Consider the following 23,717-nt stretch of genomic DNA (forward strand, 5'->3'; position numbering starts at 1 on the left):
GAAAATGCATGGTCGGGGGGGAAGGGAGCTATGGGCTTTGCTGGGTGCCTTGCATAGCTGGGGGTGATTTGCTGGGCTGGGGGAGCTTTGCTGCAGACCTCCAATCAGGGCGACCAGAGAGGTGGAGAAAGGCAGAGCAGCGCAGCGCACTCGCTACCCGCCCGGACCCCATACACTTCATATGCGGAAGTGTTCAATGACGTCACTTCTGCATTGAAGTGTTCGGATCCTGTGGGTCTCGCGTGAGCTGGCAGCTGCTATGCCTCTCTCTGCCTCGCTGGTGCGGTCGCCCTGATCGGAGGTCTGAGTAGCGGGGGAGGAGAGGGGAGCTGAGATTTCTGGCGGTGGGGAGAGGAGAGCAGCTGGCCGGCAGTAAGGGGGACTTCGGGACTTGGCCGGCCGCGTGAAGTCACAACGCGTTCTGGCCGGCCAAAGTCCGATAATGACACTCATTTCTTACTTTGGCCGCATGAGCCGACCACTTCGCATTCTGACCGGCCAGAACCCGAAGAACCCGAAGTATATATATAAAAAAAATAGTACCCCATTATAAATATGGCTGGAATCACAAGAAATGTTTCACAATGTCTCTTCCTTTCAAAAATACAAATGGAACATGATGCAATTATTGTATAATAAAGCATGTGCCAACACATATTGACAAGAAGCTTTAAAGGATATCCGAGGTAAAAGCTGAATATAAAGCTCTTCTTACCTGGGGCTTCTTCCAGCTCCTAGAAATCTGTGTGGTCCCTCTCCGCAGTTCCGTTGTGCTCCAGTGTTCTGCTGTCACCTCTGTTCTGCGCATGCACATTGCTACTGCGCATGCACAGTTCGCAAGAGACACACATGCACAGAAGCTGCGGAGTTGGTGACCATTAAGGATGAGAAAAGAGATGCAAATTCTTCCGAGTTGATGCAAATTTATGCAAAGGTATGCAGTTTGAAAATGGACCAATAAGTTTAAACCCAGGTTTAAATTGATTGGTCCTTTTTCAAGCTGCATACATTTTGCATAAAAATTTGCATTATTTTGGAAGTATTTGCATCTCTTTGATCATCCCTAGTGACTATTACAGAGGGGACAGCTGAACACTGGAGCACAGCGGAACTGCGGAGAGGGACCACACAGACCTCTATAAGCCGGGAGAAGCACCAGGTAAGTAAAGCTTTATAGTCAACTTGGATATCCTTTAAGAAGCATTAACTTGCCATTGATGCCACCTTCTAGGCAAAAGTGCTTTTCTGTGATTTTATGATCGCTCGGCGTTTTGAAAAGCGCTTAGTTAATGTAATCCATATGGGCTATTTCACACTAGAGTGATTGACTTTTCTACAAAATGCAAAAAAACGCTGCATGAAGCATTTTTGTAGCAATTGCAACTCTGTAGAAAGTATAGAAAAGCAAATGTGGTGGGAAAATCACTTTGAAGTGACTTACTAAATCGTTATAAAATATCTAATCAAGATGAAACAGCCCTTCTGAACGATTCCTGTGCAGTGTTGGTAATTGTACCTAACCCCCACCTAAATCTCCCAAGAGGGTCTTGGTTGAGTTTTATTGGCTGATTTCGATTGTACTCAAGCACTGCAGGAGTTTTCCTACTTCTCGCCCTACTCCTCTCTTCATAGAAAAGAAGGCGAAATCTGCATCATAGTACAGCTATAGTCACAAGTGTGTGATAGCCACATCATATGTAGCATGTCCAACTAACAACGATATTCTAGGCAGATTTAGATCCACAATGAATCCACCAAAATTGTTTAAATTTTATATTTCAACTTCCCATAAAAATATGCAATAGTTTACAATGTCTCATTGTTTTGTGACAAAGGCAATAGGAATTGAAACAATGAAGTGTCCTCAGTGTAGTGATTCCCATCACTGCAGGCTGTCCCAGCATTTAATAATATCATATGAACATGAGCAGTCACAGAATGTAGAATACAAGTAACACATGCCAAAAATAAACACAAATGAATTTCTACTTTTCAGCCATTTGCATGTCCTTGTTTTTCCTTTCCTAAATCATGCAAATGGAAGGCGCATAGCAGTTGTATCAGATAGCGATGAATTATGTGCTTACAATGGTCAATTGATTTGCTGCATGCTTCGAAATATTTTCATGCCAATGTTACTTCCGCTGTGAACAGATGTCGAACTGTGTAAAATCCACATGTGAGGAGAGCTTTTCCAAACACCAAGACATGTCTGTGTTTAACCATTTCATACTTGTAATTCATATCACGCTCCCAGGATTACTAGGTTTCTGTTTTGGACTTACGAGTTTCTTTATTTTTATAAATAGTACGTTTTCTTGGGTGTATCCTGAAATAATGCAATAACAAGAAAAAACATTGTCATTGATTGTAGGTATTCAAATTCTATCTGTACTTCTAATTAAGATTGCCCAGGTAAACTATTACAGGACAATAGCAAGATAGTCTGACACCTTCAAAGCATGACAAATGACCTAGACTGCCAGGGCTTCAGGGCTCAATGGATGACTAATTATTAGAATTCAGGGGCATTAAATAGACTCTCTAACCTTTCAAATATGATAAAGTGAGCTCATATTTGTGATATGGGACCTTAATTTTGTTTGGCTTCAGTAAACCTCTTTAACAATCTCATACCTTATAAGCTGGATAGTGTACTGGTGGCTCTGCCTTATGCTGGGATTACACGTTTCGTTTTTGCCTTAGTTTAAACCTTCCTTTTCGATTGTGCCTTTTGTCCTTTTCGATCCCGAAATAATCGACCGTACGGTTAATATCACCACCCACGGTTTCGTTTTTTTTCCGATTCTGATGGTTTCGTTTTTCCAATGATCGAAGGCTGCAAAGAAACGAAACGTAGTACAGGGATGGACGGCATAAACGAATATATAATCGATCTGAACAGCCATCAAGCCTACCAATGGCTCGATTAGATGGATAAAGAGAGATAATATCAAACATGTTCGATCACTAGTCGTTCGTTTTTGGGGTCTATTAATCGAAACTATGAGATTATGACTATTTTCACATACGTTTTCAACACTCGATTCGTTTACCGAACGAATTGAAGGCTAAAACGAAGGCAAAAACGAAACGTGTATTCCCAGCATTAGACTTGGGAGTCCAGGGTTCGAATTCTGGTTAGGGTCAGTACCTATTCATTTAGGGCAAGACCCCCCCCTAACCCTGCAAGGTGACCTCTGGAGTGTGCCCTTAATGGCTGCAGCTCTAAAGCGCTTTGAGTCAGACAGGAGAAAAACTCTTTACGAATATTAGAATTATTATTATTAGACAATCAAAAAAGTCACAAAATGCACCTGATTGGTCCCTTTTTGTAGGAAATTTGCTTGTGTGTTGGATTTATTTGCATATCACTGATTATCTTTACTTACTACCCTACCTGTACTGCTTTTCTTGGGGTTGCACCAGGTTTTTTTTAGCATGTCTTGGTAAAGGAGTAAGTCTGCAGAAGTGCCCATACCCATAACTCCCATCTGCCTCATCATATATTGTCCTCTGCATTTTAGATGAGGCTGATTTATGGTCGTGTGTGTGAGCAGGAGACCTATCTTACGAGGTGGACTCTCTGCCCACCCATGTGACTATAAAGTCATGTGGTGTGTCATTGCAGACACTGGTATATAGTCATGTGAAGGAAAGTACGGACAGTGAGAACACCTGGCACAGCTCCTATTGACTCAAAAGTAAACTATCCCCAACCTCACCATCTAACTCAAACTGAATGCGGGCCTCCCAACCTCCCCCCCCCCCCTTCTCATATCCAATAAGGTACACAGGACCATAATAACAGCACATCTCACACTCTGCTTGCTTACTCATTGGTTCTTCAACTTCAGACCCCACCCTATTAGCGGACACCCATGCATCTGAGGTCAGCTGGAACCACTCTTACTGGCACTGTCTTTATTCCTGCACCTCCCACAACAACCCCATGCCACAATCAATTTAGCTTTTCCTGAAAATAAGTCAGAAGTAACTTATTTTTTGTTAAAGGATTAGAGAATCTTTTAGCTGTCAGCCATCTCTTTTGAATTAAAAAGACTACACTCACTCGACAGTCTTCATACTGGCAGGGCCCCTCACTGTTCTGTCCTATGCTGCTTGTAGCTGTGATCTGATTGTGTTGCACTTTCCAATCACAACTCTTCAGAGCCATGACTGGAGTACAGCCAGCGGCCATGATCTATACATAAGAGATCTCAGATGCCAGTGGTGAAGGAGATGGCAATAAGAGACTTACCAGCTTGAAAACTGGGGTGAGTATATTTTTTTCTGCCCATGACAGTGAATTTAATTTTTCAGTAGAGAAAATAGTTCTCTTGTCCACAAATTCCATAGAAGAGGTCTTATTGCCTTGGTTTTGGACATTTGCAAAGTAGAGGTTGCACTCTATAGGAAGTGGAAATAATAAGAAAACTTTGATGGACTTATAAACACGTGTATCTGACTTATATCCCTTTTGTTTTTCATAGCAAGTAGCTGTGTGTGTGTGTGTGTGTGTGTGTGTGTGTGTGTGTGTGTGTGTGTGTGTGTGTGTGTGTGTATTGAAGTATGAGAGAATGAAAAGGAGACTCTAATTTGTTACATGATGAAAGAGCTGTTTAGACATGGAGAACGTGAATGCGAGCACTCTTCAGCTCAATAGCTGTCCAGGATACGCACTTGCAGCTCCTTTGATTATAGATTTCTGTGTAATGATAGCATGTCTCTAAGTAAGCCGGCAAAGGACTTGCTTTAATGTATCTGCTCCTGTTTTACTTGTTACATAAACTTAGGAAATAAATTCCAGTGATTAAGTGTTGCACTGATTCAGTACCGTAATGTGGCCACCAACATCCCGACAATTAGGATGTGGTCAGGTCTACCTATCTACAGCTGCTAACTGGAAGTGGTCATCTCGGTCAGACTAACATTCTATTAAATAGTAGGTCAGTTGGATTACTGGAATATAAATCTTTATGCTTTATATATGTTTCCCCTGCACTACCTCAATTGATTCAATATGTTAGGTCAGATAATTTATCTTACTTGGCCATCAGTTATCCTGCCTAAGAATAGATATTTCTTGATGGAAAATGTCTTTGGAACAACTTGCACTGTTTTTTTTTATTGATGACTTCCTTGTATACAGACCCTTGTAAGTGCTGTGCTGATGAGATATCCCTGGTGACCCTACTGTGTTTCCTATAACATGAATCTAACAATGCACATTGAAAATGATTCTTAAAGTATAAGAACCAGTCCCCCACAGCCCTGCTATTCAGTGTGTACATTTCTATGAAGTTCATTCAGTCTCGGCCTGAGGGCTACACTTAATCCCCAGTCCTGTACTGTGAAGAAGACACTGCTGCATTACGTTCATACACCTAACAGAAAACCTTGGGGTGTCTTTTTTCTAAAATGGGGTCACTTGTGGGGTTCCTTTACCGCCCTGGCATTTTACGGGCCCAAAACCGTGAGTAGTCTGGAAACCGAATGTCTCAAAATGACTGTTCAGGGGTATAAGCATCTGCATATTTTGATGACAGGTGGTCGAGGGGGCGAATTTTGTGGAACCAGTCATAAGCAGGGTGGCCTTTTAGATGACAGGTTGTATTGGGCCTGATCTGATGGATAGGAGTGCTAGGGGGGTGACAGGAGGTGATTGATGGGTGTCTCAGGGGGTGGTTAGAGGGGAAAATAGATGCAATCAATGCACTGGGGAGGTGATCGGAAGGGGGTCTGAGGGGGAGCTGAGGGTTTGGCCGAGTGATCAGGAGCCCACATGGGGCAAATTAGGGCCTGATCTGATGGGTAGGTGTGCTAGGGGGTGACAGGTGATTGATGGGTGTCTCAAGGTGTGATTAGAGGGGGGAATAGATGCAAGCAAGCAATGCACTGGCGAGGTGATCAGGGCTGGGGTCTGAGTGCGTTCTGAGAGTGTGGGTGGGTGATTGAGTGCCCTAGGGGCAGATAGGGGTCTAATCTGATGGATAGCAGTGACAGGGGGTGATTGATGGGTAATTAGTGGGTGTTTAGGCTAGAGAACAGATGTAAACAATGCATTTGGGAGGTGATCTGACGTCGGATCTGCGGGCGATCTATTGGTGTGGGTGGGTGATCAGATTGCCCGCAAGGGGCAGGTTAGGGGCTGATTGATGGGTGGCAGTGACATGGGGTGATTGATGGGTGATTGACAGGTGATCAGGGGGATAGATGCATACAGTACACAGGGGGGGGGGGGGTCTGGGGAGATATTGAGGAGTGGGGGGGGTGATCAGGAGGGAGCAGGGGGCAGTTTAGGGAATAAAAAAAAAATAGCGTTTACAGATAGTGACAGGGAGTGATTGATTGATTGATGGGTGATTGGGTGCAAACAGTGGTCTGGGGGGTGGGCAGGGGGGGGGGGGGTCTGAGGAGTGCTGTGGGCGATCAGGGGGCAGGGGGGGGGAAATCAGTTTGCATGGGTGCAGGCTAGGGTGGCTGCAGCCTGCCCTGGTGATCCCTCGGACACTGGGACCACCAGGGCAGGAGGCAGCCTGTATAATACACTTTGTATACATTACAAAGTGTATTATACACTTTGTATGCGGCGATCCGGGTGCTGGCGCTTCCGAACGGCCGGCGGGTTACAGCGTGAGGGGCGGAGCCAGTCCCCGGCGGAGGATCGTGTCACGAATGACGCGATCGCTCCGCCCATGCCCGTACAAGGACCGCCGCCAATTGTACATGCGGCGGTCCTTGCGGGGTCCACTCCCCGGCCGCCATTTGTACATGCGGCGGTCGGGAAGTGGTTAAGTTCAGTTGAAATTTTAGTATACTGAAAATGGTTTTCTTTGGTACAATCTGTGCACATGAGGTCTAGATCAGCACATCTTTGGTGTCCTGTATAGAATGGTCCCAAGTCTCTTTTGTTTATGCTGTAGAAGATACATGTCAAACTCCGGCCCGCCGGCCAAATCGGTCCCACAGAGCTATCAGATTTGGCCCTCAAGTGCTTTTGCCACTTTGCATTATGTTTGGCCCATTGTAGACCACCAATGAAGGTATAAGATCATAAAGGAGGCCATATGTATCACAAAGGAGGCTATATGTATAGGGGGCTCAGGAGGGGCAATAGAAACCAGAGAACTGCAGAGGGGAGGGTGGGGGCACATGACTCCAGGAATCTGTAGGGAGGGAGTAGGGCCACCAGGGAACTTTGTAGGGAATGGAGGGGGCCGTTAGACACCAGGGAACTTTTATAAGGGAGGGAAGTGATCATTAAACAAGGGAATCGGCCCACAAATTGGTCCCAGTGTTAAAGCGGACCCAAACCAAACATTTTTTTAATTCAAAATATTTAGTTGCACCACTCTAACACATACAAATATAAATAAACACTCCTTCAAGCCTATAAGCATTTCAGTGCATGCTTTTCACCCTCCCCTTTGCATAACTAGGGTTATACAGGTGGCAGCCATTAGCAATTCCTCCTTTGCTGGACACCATCTACTCCACCAGTTTGCCGGATTATTTGCCGGCAATATGAAAGGAAGGGAGGGGTTTCTACAATAAATGTAAAAAAAATTATATTTGTCATCATGCAGCTGAAAAAAGGCTGCTATTTATTATTATAAATTAGAAAATAGATTGTATTTCTGATATCTTGTATTTTTAGTTTGGGTCCACTTTAAGCTTTGGCCCACTTTGTATTTGAATTTGACAACCCTGCTGTAGAATGCAGTGGAATGAGTACACGTGTCCAGAGGTAAGTATTGGAATTGTGGTTGGGAATAGTTTGGAAATACAGGAAGGAGGCTTCACCTCTGTTGTTCCCATGAAATGTGCAATTTAACAAAAGTATCCCTTTTTGGGTGACTGCTTGTTCAAGGGCTCTTGCACACTGTCCGAGAGGCATAGTTAAGAATTATTCTGCAATGGACATGGTGCACAAGGGCCCTAAAAATTACTTGTGAGAGCTGCATGATGCCAACAATGTTTGTAAATATGTGATGATATCTTGTATACTTGGAGAGTACAGCATAAAATGCTATAGCAGAGTGCAGGATTGTATTTGTCATCAGTAGTGGCCTGTTGGGAAAAGTTTGGGCTTTGCTTACAGCATTATCCAGCATGTGGAAACTGGGAAATATGTCTGTTTTGGAAAGTATTGGATTCACATTTTTTACTGGCTTTTTGCATAATTCTAGGATCTTTAGGGAGCAAAGAATTGAAAGGAAACATAAACATGAATAGACACTCCAGTCTTTATTCCCTTTTTTTCACAATGTGAGGGCAGATAAGATATCAGAATATAATATTTGACCTGTTTACCACCTCCCTTTCCCTTCCCATGTGATCACAGTTTACTTAGTGCAGAAGCCAGGCAATGATGTCACCAGCTGGCTATCCACATGAAAGTGGCAACCTTCAGTGGTGCTCACCGCCAGGTCGTGATCACGCTTACGCGTGGATTCACAACCATTTTGACGCATTCCGCCTCGGACACGCTAAGCCGTGAATAGATTTTCAACCACGAAAATCTGCTTCGGCTTCGCGTGAATGCGGACAGAAATCCGCATTCACGCTCGTGAAACCGGGCACTGAAGTCGTGGTTAGCGGAAATGCGTCAAACTATGCGGAAGTGACACATTGCAGGCCAATCAGAGGGCCCCAGCCAGGCCCTAGCAACCAATCACAGGAGGGGAGCTATGCCCTCCCCTCCTGAATATAAAGCGGCGGCCATGATGGAAAAGCTCTGTCCTTGCTAGACTGTGGTGCTGAGAGGATTATCTCCAGGCCATTGTTGTTTGAGCAAGTGCATTTATTGTGTTAAAAACAAAGCGTTTTTTTTGCTAACACTGCTCTTATACTGTACACAGTTAGCTAGTCAGTGAGTGATTGCTGTAGTTAGTTGTAGTCAGTGTAGTGTAGTGGGAGTGTGGGAGTCTAGTGATTATTTAACTGTGTGTAGTGCAGGCAGGTTCAGTGCTGCAGTGTAGTCAGTGTAGTGGCAGTGGGGATTATCTGTGTGTAGTGCAGGCAGGCAGGTTAGTGCAGCTGCAGTGTTCACTTGTATATTCCAGTGACAGTTATACACTTGTACTATTTGCAGGCAGCCAGTCACACCGCCGGCGCCGCCACTCTCTGCCAGCGCTGTTCATTCATTCTGTCAGTGACCTTGTGCCGTGCCCAGTGCCCACTGCTCGCTCGCTGGCATATAAGCATCTCATTACACAGTGTGACATCCTTGTGTGCCCACTGCATCCTTCAGTGACCTAGTTGTATATCCAGTGCCCACTGCATCCTTCAGTGACCTTGTACTGTGCCCACTGCATCCTTCAGTGACCTAGTTGTATATCCAGTGCCCACTGCTGTACCCACTGCATCCTTCAGTGACCTTGTACTGTGCCCACTGCATCCTTCAGTGACCTAGTTGTATATCCAGTGCCCACTGCTGTGCCCACTGCATCATTCAGTGACCTTGTACTGTGCCCACTGCATCCTTCAGTGACCTAGTTGTATATCCAGTGCCCACTGCTGTGCCCACTGCATCCTTCAGTGACCTTGTACTGTGCCCACTGCATCCTTCAGTGACCTAGTTGTATATCCAGTGCCCACTGCTGTGCCCACTGCATCCTTCAGTGACCTTGTACTGTGCACACTGCATCCTTCAGTGACCTAGTTGTATATCCAGTGCCCACTGCTGTGCCCACTGCATCCTTCAGTGACCTTGTACTGTGCCCACTGCATCCTTCAGTGACCTAGTTGTATAACCAGTGCCCACTGCTGTGCCCACTGCATCCTTCAGTGACCTTGTACTGTGCCCACTGCATCCTTCAGTGACCTAGGTGTATATCCAGTGCCCACTGCTGTGCCCACTGCATCCTTCAGTGACCTTGTACTACTACTGCTGCTGCTGCTGCTGAACTAAACGCCCGCTTTGTCCTCCTCCTCCTCCTCCTGACTCAGTCGCTACCACGGTACCACCAATGCACTCTGTCTGCGTTATCCTGGGTCACCTGGTGCATTTAATTTTTTGGCCAGCACTATGACACTGTGCTACTACTACTACCACCAGTATGTTGGCATGGTCCTTCTGTGCTGCTGCTGCTGAACTGACCGCCCGCATTGTCCTCCTCCTCCTGACTAAGTCGCTTCCCGCTGCTGCACTCTGCGTTCACACTGCCCGGGTCACCGGGTGCATTTAATTTTTTGGCCAGCACTATGACACTGTGCTGCTACTACTACCACCAGTATGTTGCCATGGTCCTTCTGTGCTGCTGAACTGACCGCCCGCATTGTCCTCCTCCTCCTGACTCCACCAATGTACTCTGTCTGTGTTATCACTGCCCGGGTCATACTACCACCAGTATGTTGCCATGGTCCTTCTGTGCTGCTGCTGCTGCTGAACTGAATGCCCGCTTTGTCCTCCTCCTCCTCCTCCTGACTCAGTCGCTACCACGGTACCACCAATGCACTCCTGACTCCACCAATGTACTCTGTCTGTGTTATCACTGCCCGGGTCATACTACCACCAGTATGTTGCCATGGTCCTTCTGTGCTGCTGCTGCTGCTGAACTGAATGCCCGCTTTGTCCTCCTCCTCCTGACTCAGTCGCTACCACGGTACCACCAATGCACTCTGTCTGCGTTATCACTGCCCGGGTCACCGGGTGCATTTAATTTTTTGGCCAGCACTATGACGCTGTGCTGCTACTACTACTACCAGTATGTTGCCGTGGTCCTTCTGTGCTGCTGAACTGACCGCCCGCATAGTCCTTCTCCTGACTCAGTCGCTACCACCACTGCACTCTGCGTTCACACTGCCCGTGTCCACTGACAACTCTGCTGCGATGTCATTGCTAATTGCTGCAAAAAAAAAAAAAAAATTACAAAAACCTCTCTGGGGCCTTTTTGGCGTGAGCCACTCATCCTCCTCCAGCGGTACCTTCGCCGCCAAGTGCTATTGGAACTCGCCTTCACCTCTTTGATTGCTTAACGCGTATATCCCTTTTTAAAACCACTTATTACCAATTAATAGCCCCATTTAAAGTGTTGATTTCACTTTAAAATCCATTTTCTCTAGAAAAAAAAAAAATTGGGGAATTTTTTATGTTGAAGTTATGTTGCCCCTTATCACCTCGATAATCCATGCAATTTGGGGGATTGTAGCATGTATGGGGGCTTTGTTATTAACGTTAAAAGAAAATCCGCCTCCGGGCGGGAATCCACGCGTGATTACGCCATTCACGGCAGAAAATCCGCGTTGTTGCGTGGACGCGGACGAAAATCCGCATGCGGCGGGGCCGAATGCGGATTTATTTTTTTTTGCAACCACGCGGATTGCCGAATTCGTGGATGAGGCACATCCGAGCATCCCTGGCAACCTTTATAGTGGCTGGCCACTGTTACCTATATGATCTGAAAAGTGTGGGTATTTCCACAGAAATAGCTCCACGTTGCTCGCGATCAGGCTGATTAATGTATTTATAATAGTTTATAAAGTGACATTTTGATTTTTTTTTCATAGAAGAACTTGATCTTTTCGGTACATACGTATTGTCCCATCTGGAAAGTTTGGCAGTTTTTTGTTAAAGTTCTGTTTGATCCAGTGCTGGGCCGAAATTACGCATTAGCGTAATTACGCATCGTAATTCACTACAAATGCACCGTAAGCGTTACGTGTAAGGTTACGGTATTACGCGTAATTAATTACGCGTAGACCGTAGGTTACGTTTTACGCGTAACAAATTACGCGTAAGACAGTAAACTCCCATTGAAATTACACAGTCTGCCGTAATTGCGTAATATTACGCTCCCGTATAATATAAAAAAGCCGCCGACTTTAAGGGTTAATAGAAAAGCCCCCTTAAGTGCTAAGAGCCTCAAATTTGGAGAATATATTAAGGAGATCAGAAGGAATAAGAGGAAAATTTTTTTTTCAAAAAGACCTTATAGTTTTTGAGAAAATCGATGTTAAAGTTTCAAAGGAAAAATAGATACATTTAAAAACCCGCCGACTTTAACGGTTAATAGCAAAGCCTGCTTAAAATTTAGAAACACCAAATTCACAGGGTATATTAAGGGGATCAGTGGGAATAAGAGGAAACATTTTTTTTCAAAAAGACCTTATAGTTTTTGAGAAAATCGATTTTTAAGTTTCAAGGGCAAAAATGTCTTTTAAATGCGGAAAATGTCAGTTTTTTTTTGCACAGGTAACAATAGTGTTTTATTTTCATAGATTCCCCCAAGTGGGAAGAGTTTTACTTACTTCGTTCTGAGTGTGGGAAATATTAAAAAAAAGACGTGGGGTCCCCCCTCCCAGACCTCTTTAACCCCTTGTCCCCCATGCAGACTGGGATAGCCAGAATGCGGAGCACCGGCCGCGTGGGGCTCCGCACCCTGACTATACCAGCCCGCATGGTCCATGGATTGGGGGGTCTCGGAAGGGGAGGGGCAGCCAAGCTTTCCCCTCCCCCTCCGAGCCCTTGTCCAATCCAAGGACAAGGGGCTCTTCTCCACCTCCGATGGGCGGTGGAGGTGGAGGCCGCGATTTCCTGGGGGGGAGGTTCATGGTGGCATCTGGGAGTCCCCTTTAAAAAGGGGTCCCCCAGATGCCCACCCCCCCTCCCAGGAGAAATGAGTATAGAGGTACTTGTACCCCTTACCCATTTCCTTTAAGAGTTAAAAGTAAATAAACACACAGACACTTTGAAAAAGTATTTTAATTGAACAAAAAACATAACCACGAAAAAAGTCCTTTAATATTCTTAATTAACCATTAATACTTACCTGTCCCTTTAAAAGCCAGTTCCCACGCAATATCCTCGGAAATATACTAATCAGTTACAATGTAACAAAGTTATTACAATGTAACAACTTTGTTACTTTGTAACACCACCGCACCCGACGTCACTCGCCGCCACCGCCGCACCCGCACGCACCCGACAGAGCTCTGAGCTATATAGCTCAGAGCTCTCTTAGCATCTTTGTATTTGGGCTCCAAGGAGCCCCATTGGTCCTTAGCAGACCAATGGGGTTCCTTTAAATCAGAAGGAACCCCATTGGTCTGCTAAGGACCAATGGGGCTCCTTGGAGCCCAAATACAAAGATGCTAAGAGAGCTCTGAGCTATATAGCTCAGAGCTCTGTCGGGTCGGTGCGGGACGCTAAGTCCCCGCCGCCTCCCGCTGTCAGCCCCGCCCACATCTGTCACCCACATGTCACCCACATGTGGGTGACATGTGGGAGAGGCGGGGTGGACAGCGGGAGGCGGCGGGGACTTAGCGTCCCGCACGGACCCGACAGAGCTCTGAGCTATATAGCTCAGAGCTCTCTTAGCATCTTTGTATTTGGGCTCCAAGGAGCCCCATTGGTCCTTAGCAGACCAATGGGGTTCCTTCTGATTTAAAGGAACCCCATTGGTCTGCTAAGGACCAATGGGGCTCCTTGGAGCCCAAATACAAAGATGCTTAGAGAGCTCTGAGCTATATAGCTCAGAGCTCTGTCGGGTGCGTGCGGGTGCGGCGGTGGCGGCGAGTGACGTCGGGTGCGGTGGTGTTACAAAGTAACAAAGTTGTTACATTGTAATAACTTTGTTACATTGTAACTGATTAGTATATTTCCGAGGATATTGCGTGGGAACTGGCTTTTAAAGGGACAGGTAAGTATTAATGGTTAATTAAGAATATTAAAGGACTTTTTTCGTGGTTATGTTTTTTGTTCAATTAAAATACTTTTTCTAAGTGTCTGTGTGTTTATTTACTTTTAACTCTTAAAGGAAATGGGTAAGGGGTACAAGTACCTCTATACTCATTTCTCCTGGGAGGGGGGGTGGGCATCTGGGGGACCCCTTTTTAAAGGGGACTCCCAGATGCCACCATGAACCTCCATCCCAGGAAATCACGGCCTCCACCGCCCATCGGAGGTGGAGAAGAGCCCCTTGTCCTTGGATTGGACAAGGGCTCGGAGGGGGAGGGGAAAGCTTGGCTGCCCCTCCCCTTCCGAGACCCCCCAATCCATGGACCATGCGGGCTGGTATAGTCAGGGTGCGGAGCCCCACGCGGCCGGTGCTCCGCATTCTGGCTATCCCAGTCTGCATGGGGGACAAGGGGTTAAAGAGGTCTGGGAGGGGGGACCCCACGTCGTTTTTTTTTTAATATTTCCCACACTCAGAACGAAGTAAGTAAAACTCTTCCCACTTGGGGGAATCTATGAAAATAAAACACTATTGTTACCTGTGCAAAAAAAAACTGACATTTTCCGCATTTAAAAGACATTTTTGCCCTTGAAACTTAAAAATCGATTTTCTCAAAAACTATAAGGTCTTTTTGAAAAAATTTTTTTTCCTCTTATTCCTTCTGATCTCCTTAATATATTCTCCAAATTTGAGGCTCTTAGCACTTAAGGGGGCTTTGCTATTAACCCTTAAAGTCGGCGGCTACCTAACATTGATCCATGCGTCAACTTTTCCGCTTGGCAGCATGACCTTACGCATTAATTGCTAGTAGGAATTTACGCGTAAGCCTACAACGTAACAACCTGAATTACGGTATTCTTACGCGTAATTGCGTAAGGGCAATGCGTAATTACAGACATGTACCGAAATTGAATGTCTATGCCGTAAGCGTAATTTCGTAATGCGTAATAGCGTAAAATTACGCGTAATGATCCGTAAGCGTAGCTTTTTCCATTACGACCAGCACTGGTTTGATCCCCTAGCCAGATCTAACCATTTTTGCACTGGATCCCGAGTCAATGCAATGCCCCAATCCCAAGTTGGGAGTGGGGGGGTTTGGGGGACAGGGGTTCCCTGCACTTTGCTGCAGAGAGCACAGTGGAATTGAGACGAGTTTTGAAGACACAGATTTATGCTGCGAAGGAAGAAGACCTACCGGGTGTGCTGCTTATCATCATGTTGGGTTCGTCCCGTTCTGTAATTGCACTTTCTGCAGCCAAGTTCAGGGGACACCCATCCTTCAAAACCCCATAACTTGGGAACTGAGCACCATACCGACTCAGGACCTGGTGCAACAGAAAGCCGGGACTTTCAGCTTTCCAGAAATGGTCAGATCTTCCTGGTGAGCAAACAGAACTTTATCAAAAAGCTGCCAAACTTTTCCACATGGGATTATACGTAAGTTCCATCTTTTCTTTAAATATGAAAAAAACCTGGAATTGTCACCACAGGTATGAAGAATTTTATCTTCATATTAGCGGTCCCATATGAAGTGTTCCATAGTCCCCAGTGTGATACATGCACAGCCTGCCAAAATGGAGTTTAGCAAGGTTTGACCATCCCTATACATGCCTCAATCTATTAAAGGAAACATGAAGTAAGAAGCATATGGAGGCTGATATTTTTATTCCCTTATAAAGAATGCCAGACACCTGGCTGTCAAGCCTGGAATAAGCATGCAGCCTGTGAGTATTAGAGAAGTGGGTGGATATGGTTGCTAGGCAAATGGCATATCCTGAAACGGTCTAAAGATGAAAGCCTAGTACGTTTCCTGGAAAGCTCAAGCTGGATTGGACGGCTTGCTCTGTCTTTATAAGCTGGTATCACTTGATTGGCTGGTGTGAATATTTGTTACAGCGCATTCCTCTAGCCACTGACTACATTGCAAGTATATATATTGAAATGACAAGGCCTTTACAGTTTGTGCAATATGCTTCAGTGAGGCAGCTGTGTCCATTGCAGATTAGTGCTACTGTAAATCCAAGCATCCATCCTGTCAAAGCATCATCTGCTCTACCTAATACATCCTTTACATTAGGTCAGAGTAACAATCCAGCAGTCATTTTCCCTTGAGATGTAACTCTGTTGAGTATAACACGTGTGATTCCACTCTGTTCCAGAGACAAAGCGACAGTTTCCAGACTATTTGTTGTGAGCTGCATCAAGCAGCTGTGTACATTCTTCTTAGTTTGGGTCATGTCTCTGAATATTTTCCACAAGAGCAGGCATGGCTACCTTGCTAGCCATTGCTTAGCGTTGTCTTTCTTGCTGATAGGCCTGGCGGAATTATTTTTGTGTATTATTTCATAAACATTTATTCTTCTTGCAAGTGTTTCTCATCTGTGGTCCCTGTGTTACAGATTGGACTGATAGAATGGTCTTGATGTACATCAGATACGTGAGCCGTACCAATCTATTACACTGACACGTGATTTGAGTTACAGGTCTGTGAGCTGTTTATTTTTTAATAGAACTCACTGTGTATTTAGTGTTCATAACAGGAGGTCCTTTTATCGTACCGTACTTTAGCAGCTTGAAATGCGTAAAGACCAGTATCGGTATCATTCAGTACACACAGTAGAAGAAACCATGACCTGGACAATATGAGGTTTAAAGCAAACCTGAACTGAAAATTAAAAGTCAAAATAAACGTATGCATGTCATATTTGCTTCCTGTGTAGTCTACACATCAGTCTCTCCTCTCCTGCGTCCTGTTAGTCCACTATCCTCCATTTTGAAAATTGCCATGACCCCATAACATCTTTGAAGTCAGCACACTGTTAAACTGTAATATAGCCCACTTCAGCCATAGGGAAACATGGACATTACCTTGCTCATCAGTTGTCCTTTCAATTAACTGACAGAAACTGATATATTTCTGTTGTGACAAAATCTTGTCAAGGATTTGTAAGAAGAAATGGTGAGCTTCTGAGAGGAACTGAGGGTGAGGTACGTAAGTAATATATTAATTTGCAGGTACATTGTGTTTATTTTAAATGATTTCACTTTATTTGGGTTCAATTTAACTTGTTGCTATATATATATATTCTTTTATGCTCCTTGTTCTCTTCTTCTTTAATAAGTGAATTATATTTGGATAGAATTATGCTTTTACTTCTCTTCCTGCTTACACTTTTTTTTTCCAGTTTTGTCATTGCCTGGAATCCACTACATTTGGTTTTCCGAATACAGCATTTGCAAAGTGAATTCTTGCAGTTATGCTGAACTGCAAATTTGCCTGTTGCCCAGGGCGACCCCCAGAGTTCATTTCAATGAGGAAGATAGCCCAATCTTCAAAAATGTGAAAAAATTGCTGCCACTGAAAAAAGTGAGCCATGCATACTGCAGTTATAACATTTAATAAAATTTCTATAGCGCTTTTCTCCCTGAGGACTCAAAGCGTTTATGTAGATCACCCAGTTAGAATTGCTAGCAGAGGACTGTTTGTAAATTGCAATGCTTGCTGTGTCCCTTATGTGCCCCTAAGCCAGTAAGGGGTTTTCTTTTTATAAATAAATAACATTTTTTATAAAAAAAGTAAGCTGATAAAGGAGTATAATGAACATCATACCAATGCATCATTTTTCTGTAGTTTAGTCTTAGCTGTCACTGCGCACTGTATTAGATAGTCTTAAGATATCAGGTGATAGGTGGCAATAATGGTGGGATTAGGAAATGTTGATTTCATTTATACATCCACACCTGATGATGGCAGTATATCTAACTTTTTGTAAGTGCTGAACTTTCTGATCAACTTGAACCTGTTAATGAAAGGGTTTTGGATTAGTCCATCTCCTCCTGGAAGAATTTCACAGTTTTCTCTAAAGGGCAACTGACGTGAGAGGGGTATGCAGGCTTCCATATTTCTTTCTTTTTATGTAATACCATTTGCCTGGCACCCTGCTGATCTTTCATACATCAGTAGTGTCTGAATCACACACCTGAAGCAAGCATGCTGCAAATTTAGTCAAACTTCTGATCGCATGCTTGTTTAGGGTCTATGACGAAAATTATTAGAGGCAGAGGATCAGCAGGAAAGCTAGGCAATTTGCATTGTGTAAAAGGAAATAATGCATCCTTCATGTTCATCTCACTTCAGCTGTCCTTTAAACCAGTTTTCCCTGTGCCAGCATGTTTTTTGTTATATACGCCAGCACTTGCACTGATGCAACTATGCCCCCAAATTATAGGGATTCGGATGAGCAGTGCTTATTATGGCTGCAGGTCTCCCTGTAACATGGCAGCTGTGGATTTGTCTCCTGTAACATGCCAGCAGTGGATTTGTCTCCTGTAATATGGCAGTAGTGTATTTGTCCATTGTCATATGGCAGCAGTGGATTTGTCCCTTGTAACATGGAATCAGTGGATTTGTCCTCTGTAACATGGCAGAAGTGGATTTGCCCCCTATAACATGGCAGCAGTGGATTTGTCCCCATAACATGGTAGCAGTGGATCTACCCATTGTAACATGGCAGCAGTGGATTTACCCATTGTAACATGGCAGCAGTGGATTTACCCATTGTAACATGGCAGCAGTGGATCTACCCATTGTAACATGGCAGCAGTGGATTTGCCCCCTGTAACATGGCAGCAGTGGATTTGTTGCCTGCATTATGGCAGGAACGGATTTGTCCTCTGTAACATGGCAGCAGTGGATTTGCCCCCTGTAACATGGCAGCAGTGGATTTGTTGCCTGCATTATGGCAGGAACGGATTTGTCCTCAGTAACATGGCAGCAGTGGATTTGCCCCCTGCAACATGGCAGTAGTCAGTAGATTTCTGTTAACCCTGAATGTGTGCTGTGCTGGTAGTCACAGAAGCACATATGCTGTGTGTTATTCCTAAAGTTCTCCACTGTTCAAAAAGGTTTTTACAGACCAATTTTGCAGTGCATTATTGTGATTTTATTACATTTTTTTGTAATGCTTAATAAGTTTGTTTTGTTTTTTTAGGAAGGCAGCTGAGAGAAAATTCTCCATGAATGTACGTCACAATGATGATGACCGACCAAATTCCACTGGAACTGCCACCCTTACTGAATGGGGAGGTAGCCATGATGCCCCATATAGTGAATGGAGATGGATCACAGCAGGTTGGTACAACTAGTTCCTATAATAGAAGAGTGTCAGCAGTTAGTTCACTGGGGAGAGGCTCATACTTTATATAGTTAATAGGACATTTCATTGGATTCACGGGTTTTAAGCCCCATCTACACGATACGATTCTTTGTGCGATTCAATTAAGATTCTATTTACGATCCGCTTAAATCCGACATGTCCGATCGTGATTCAATTCGATTTGCCATTGTTTTGCAATGGCAAATCGAATTAAATTGAATCCCGATCAGACATGTCGGATTTAATCAAATTGTAAACAGAATCGTAATCGAATCACACAAATAATTGTATCGTGTAGATTGGGCTTTGAAGTGGAGCGTTTAAATCGATTAGAAAATGTTTTTTTCTTTTTTTGTTTTTTTTTAAATCTTCATACGTATATTATACAATCTAAACTCTAAAGATAGTGATCACACACACCACCACCACCACCTCTTTTATGCAATGTATGATTTAGCAATGTATAAACATGATCGCATAAGTGCTCAAACCATAAAATATTTTAAAAACAAGTCGTTTGTTTAAATATATTTAAAATAAGACCAAGTCTAGACAGTTTGTTAAAAAGTACAAAACAGAGCTTTTACGTATCATAAACAATCCCAAGTATAGGGAAATATGATAGCTCATAGCTGGAAATGACTATTCATTTAAAGGATGCTTGAAGTGAGAGGGATATGGCGGCTGCCTTTTTTATTTCCTCTTAAACAGTACCAATTTCCTGGCAGTCATGCTGATCCTCTGCCCCTAAAGGTGGCCATATACTTCTAGATGGCCACCAGATTGACTATTAGATAGATCCCTCATTGATTGAATCTGAAAAGAGGGATCTGTGGCTGCCCATACACTGCACACATATTTTCATCCCCATGGCCGTATAGCTCTCACTTGTCCAGTTTGCGCATGTCCTCCTGGGTCCATTGGTATAATTTCATGTAGCAGGTCTCCTTCTCCCAGTGTCCTCTTCTCTTCATGTCATGTGAGACAAGCAAAAGATCAAACACTAAAGCTCTGGTATGTATGTTGCTGGACCTCTAGTGTTTGAACTTTTGCGTGTGTCACATGACATGGAAGAATAGAGGACACTGGGAGGAGGAGACCTGCTACATGAAATTAGACCACCGGACCCAGGAGGGTACACGCCAGCAGGACAGGTGACAGTACTGCTGCTATTCTGCGTCGGTTGTTGCGGAATCAAACACCGCTAGTGGGGCACGTTCTCTGAGTTCTGATTTTCTCTGATCAACCCCCTGACTCCAGTTATGGCCATTTTCCCAATGTGGCAGAAGAAGAGTCTCCCGTTATCTCGTTATTGAGTTGAATCACAATAATATGGGAAGTCATGTGAGTCCTTATGGGGGTGGGGGCACTTTGTTAGTGTTCCATTGCAAAAAAAAATTGCCTATTATAAATAGGCTGGTGATTCCTTAAAGGAATACTATCGATACCCAAGTGTTCTAAAATGACAGTGTGCAAATAATGTCTAAGTAGCTTTGTAAACATTTTCCTACTTTTCATGTTAAATATCAGAGGCAAAAGCTGTAATTTATTGAAGGTAAGATTTAGCTATATTGGGACAAATCAATTGCAGAAGGGGTGTCTGCTTCAATGCACAGCCAGAGTTGCATATCAGACTACAGAAAGCAAATATCAAACATATCAAACTCTGAAAGCAAAAACAGTATGAAAAGCTGTGACAATTAGTTACATTTCCTCTGCTCTCTTCAGACACTTCAGTCAGAAACACAGGACACAGGATCTGCAGCTGTTGGGAGTTCTCTCTCTCTGTCACACACAGAGTTACACACAGAGTTAACTGATCAAGTGTGAGGGGAATTTCCCCTCTCCTCATGGCTCAGTCAACCGTCAGTTTTGGTGTCAGTAAAGTTTGAAAGTATTTTGCTAACAGTAAACAAAGAAGTTGCTACTAAAATGTATACACCAGTACTTAGCAGCACTTCCCAAACAATTCCTGTGTCAATTGAAAAAAATATGTGAATTGATAGTATTCCTTTAAGTAAACCTCTATTAACAGAATAATGTTGAGAAATGCAGATTTAAAGGGAAGGTTCAGGGACAGTTAAAAAAAAATAAAAATCCAAATCCACTTACCTGGGGCTTCCTCCAGCCCGTGGCAGGCAGGAGGTGCCCTCGGCGCCGCTCCGCAGGCTCCCGGTGGCCGACCCGACATGTCCAGGTCGGGCCTCTTCTGCGCTCCATTGTGCGTTCCACGCCGGCGCGCTGACGTCATCGGACGTCCTCCGGGCTGTACTGCTGCACAATGGAGCGCAGAAGAGGCCCGACCTGGCCGCCGGCCTGGCCAGGTTGGGTCGGCCACCGGAGACCACCGGGAGCCTGCGGAGCGGCGCCGAGGGCACCTCCTGCCTGCCACAGGCTGGAGGAAGCCCCAGGTAAGTGGATTTGGATTTTTTTTTTTTTTACTGGCCCTGAACCTTCCATTTAAAGCAGTATTCCTTAACCACTTGAGGACCACAGTGGTAACCCCCCCCCCCCCCCTAAAGAGCAGGCTGTGTTTTTTCATAATTGGCCACTGCAGCTTTAGGCCAAGCTGCAGAGCCGCACAACACAGCACACAAGTTTGTTTTGTTTTTTTTGTAAATATTTATTGTCATTATTTTTATTAATTAAATCAATTTTTTCTCTTTTTTCCCACTATCTCGCCTACCCCCTGCCAGCCAATCATGGCGATCAGCTGTCATAGTCTTCTGCCTATGAGAGCTGATCGCTCTCTTGTCCCCCAGGGAGACAGCCATGTCACACGGCTGTCCCCAGTACAGCGATGCTGCTGATGGCAGAGCTGTACTGTGTAAATAGATGGCGATCATGCCGTCTAACAGTCTCCCGAGCGGCAATAGCCGCTCGGAGACTGAAGATGGGGCGGAGCTCCGCCACCCGAGAAGGAGATGCGCGCGATCTCCTTCAGTAGCTGGCTCCAGGACCTTATGCCAATTGGCGTTAGGCGGTCCTGGGGCTGTCGCCGCGGCCATGCACATTGGCGTGGAGCGGTCTTAGAGTAGTTAAAGAGAACCTGAGCTGGGTCTAAGAGTAAAAAAGAAAAAAAAAACAAACACACAAAAAAACATGCTGCCTGGATTGGTGTGTGTGGGGGGGGGGGGGGGGCTGTTCACTGGACCAGTCGGTGCTCATTACCTCCTCTCCCCATCGCTCCTATCTAAGGCAATCCATCACTTTCACTTTGATGACCTTTGGGGTCACAACGCTGGAGAGGAGGGGAGCAGGCAGCAGAGAGACTGTTAGGAGGCTCTGATAGGCAGGAAAGGGGCGTTTTGCAGGCGTTCCTTTGTCTGCAGTGGGAAGCCCCTTCCCCGTAGCCTATCGACATTAAGAATGTCACCAGATTCCGGGGGGGGGGGGGGGGGGGCTAGCGAGGCGCGGTGGGCATAGAGAGCGGCGATCAGGGCACACAGAGGCATGTCCTGCAGATGGGAACATGCCTCTGTGCCTCTGTGTCCCTTTTTTCGATTTTTATAACATTATTATTATTATTATTTAGTATTTATACAGCGCCGACATATTACGCAGCGCTTTACAGTGTATATATATATATATATATATATATATATATATATATATATATATATATATATCTTGTCACTAACTGTCCCTCAAAGGAGCTCACAATCTAATCCCTACCATTGCCATATGTCTATATTATGTAGTGTAAGTACTGTAGTCTAGGGCCAATTTTTAGGGGGAGCCAATTAACTTATCTGTATGTTTTTGGAATAACATCAGAATTTAACATCAGTACAGCATGTACACCATTTATGAAACATGTTGATTGCCAAGTACGCTCTATTGCAAATACAATCATCTCTCAAATTGTTAGGGATACTCAATACTTGTGTATACAAGCTTTTCAAACATTATTTTCCTTTGTTTTTAATTTTAAAAAAAAAAGTGTATGCAGATTTATAAATACGGTCATTATATAATTTTATAAAACTCACTGCATTAGATTTAATAGAACAAATTAAAAGATCCCTTAGCCCAAGTACCGCCCAAGGGTACCCCTACTGCATGCTGAGAACCTAGGCTTTAGAGTATTCTCTTTTCTGACTCTACTTTGCAGTTGTACAACACAGCATGAATAAAGTGTGCTGATAGGACAGGACACGTCAGCAGATAACTGATGAGTCAAAATCCTCCGCAATGAAGTTAGCTTAAGGCGGGCCATAAAAAGTTGATTACTCTAAATAATATTGTATTAAAGCTTGGTCAAATTATGCTGTAATTTCTTAAATATTTGTTGCAAAAAAGGGCTTCCATCTATTGGACAACCAGTGACATGACTATGTACTATATAAAGCTACTATGAGGCACTAATGTTTAACAGTGTACTGGTTAAGGGGACTGCCTCTGACACAGGAGATCTGGGTTCAAATCTCGGCTCTTCCTATTCAGTAAGCCAGTACCTATTCAGTAAGGAGTTTTTGGGCAAGAATCCGCAACACTTCTACTACATACTGAGTGCGCTAGTGAATGCAGCTCTCAAGTGCTTTGAGTCAGTCAGGAGAAAAACACTATCAAATATTGGAGTTATTTATTACTATTGTTATTATTGTTGTTTCTGAAAAGGATTCTGATCACATCTTAACATGGATGGCCGGCATAGTGCTCTGTAGAGCCTACCTGGACAATTGTGCAGACCTGTTAAAGTCTATGACGGCAATCCGTGCATTCATTTCAGCCAGTGGCAGGACTATACTACATACTTTCAGTGACTGTATACTAAAATACATTTAGTCATTCTGTACAGAGACATTTTCTGGATTAAATAGTCATTTAGAAATATGCGTCTCTCCATTTTAACAATGGGTACGATTCATTATAATCT

At 44.3% G+C, this 23,717-nt stretch overlaps 1 protein-coding gene across 2 annotated transcripts in view; it reads left to right on the forward strand.

Moving 5' to 3' along the window:
• Positions 1-23,717, forward strand: part of FNDC3B (fibronectin type III domain containing 3B) — a 384,210-nt gene that overhangs the window by 80,763 nt on the left and 279,730 nt on the right. Inside the window, exons 1-2 of one of the 2 annotated variants that reach the window (XM_068281037.1) lie at positions 17,005-17,049; positions 18,674-18,813. In XM_068281037.1, the coding sequence (XP_068137138.1) occupies positions 18,703-18,813 (111 nt within the window). In that variant the 5' untranslated portion in view covers positions 17,005-17,049; positions 18,674-18,702. Of the gene's footprint in view, positions 1-17,004; positions 17,050-18,673; positions 18,814-23,717 lie in introns of those variants that run through there. The other variant, XM_068281036.1, reaches the window with a different exon arrangement.

This window comes from Hyperolius riggenbachi, chromosome 4, assembly GCF_040937935.1.
Source record: "Hyperolius riggenbachi isolate aHypRig1 chromosome 4, aHypRig1.pri, whole genome shotgun sequence".
Classification (NCBI taxonomy): Eukaryota; Metazoa; Chordata; class Amphibia; order Anura; family Hyperoliidae; genus Hyperolius; species Hyperolius riggenbachi.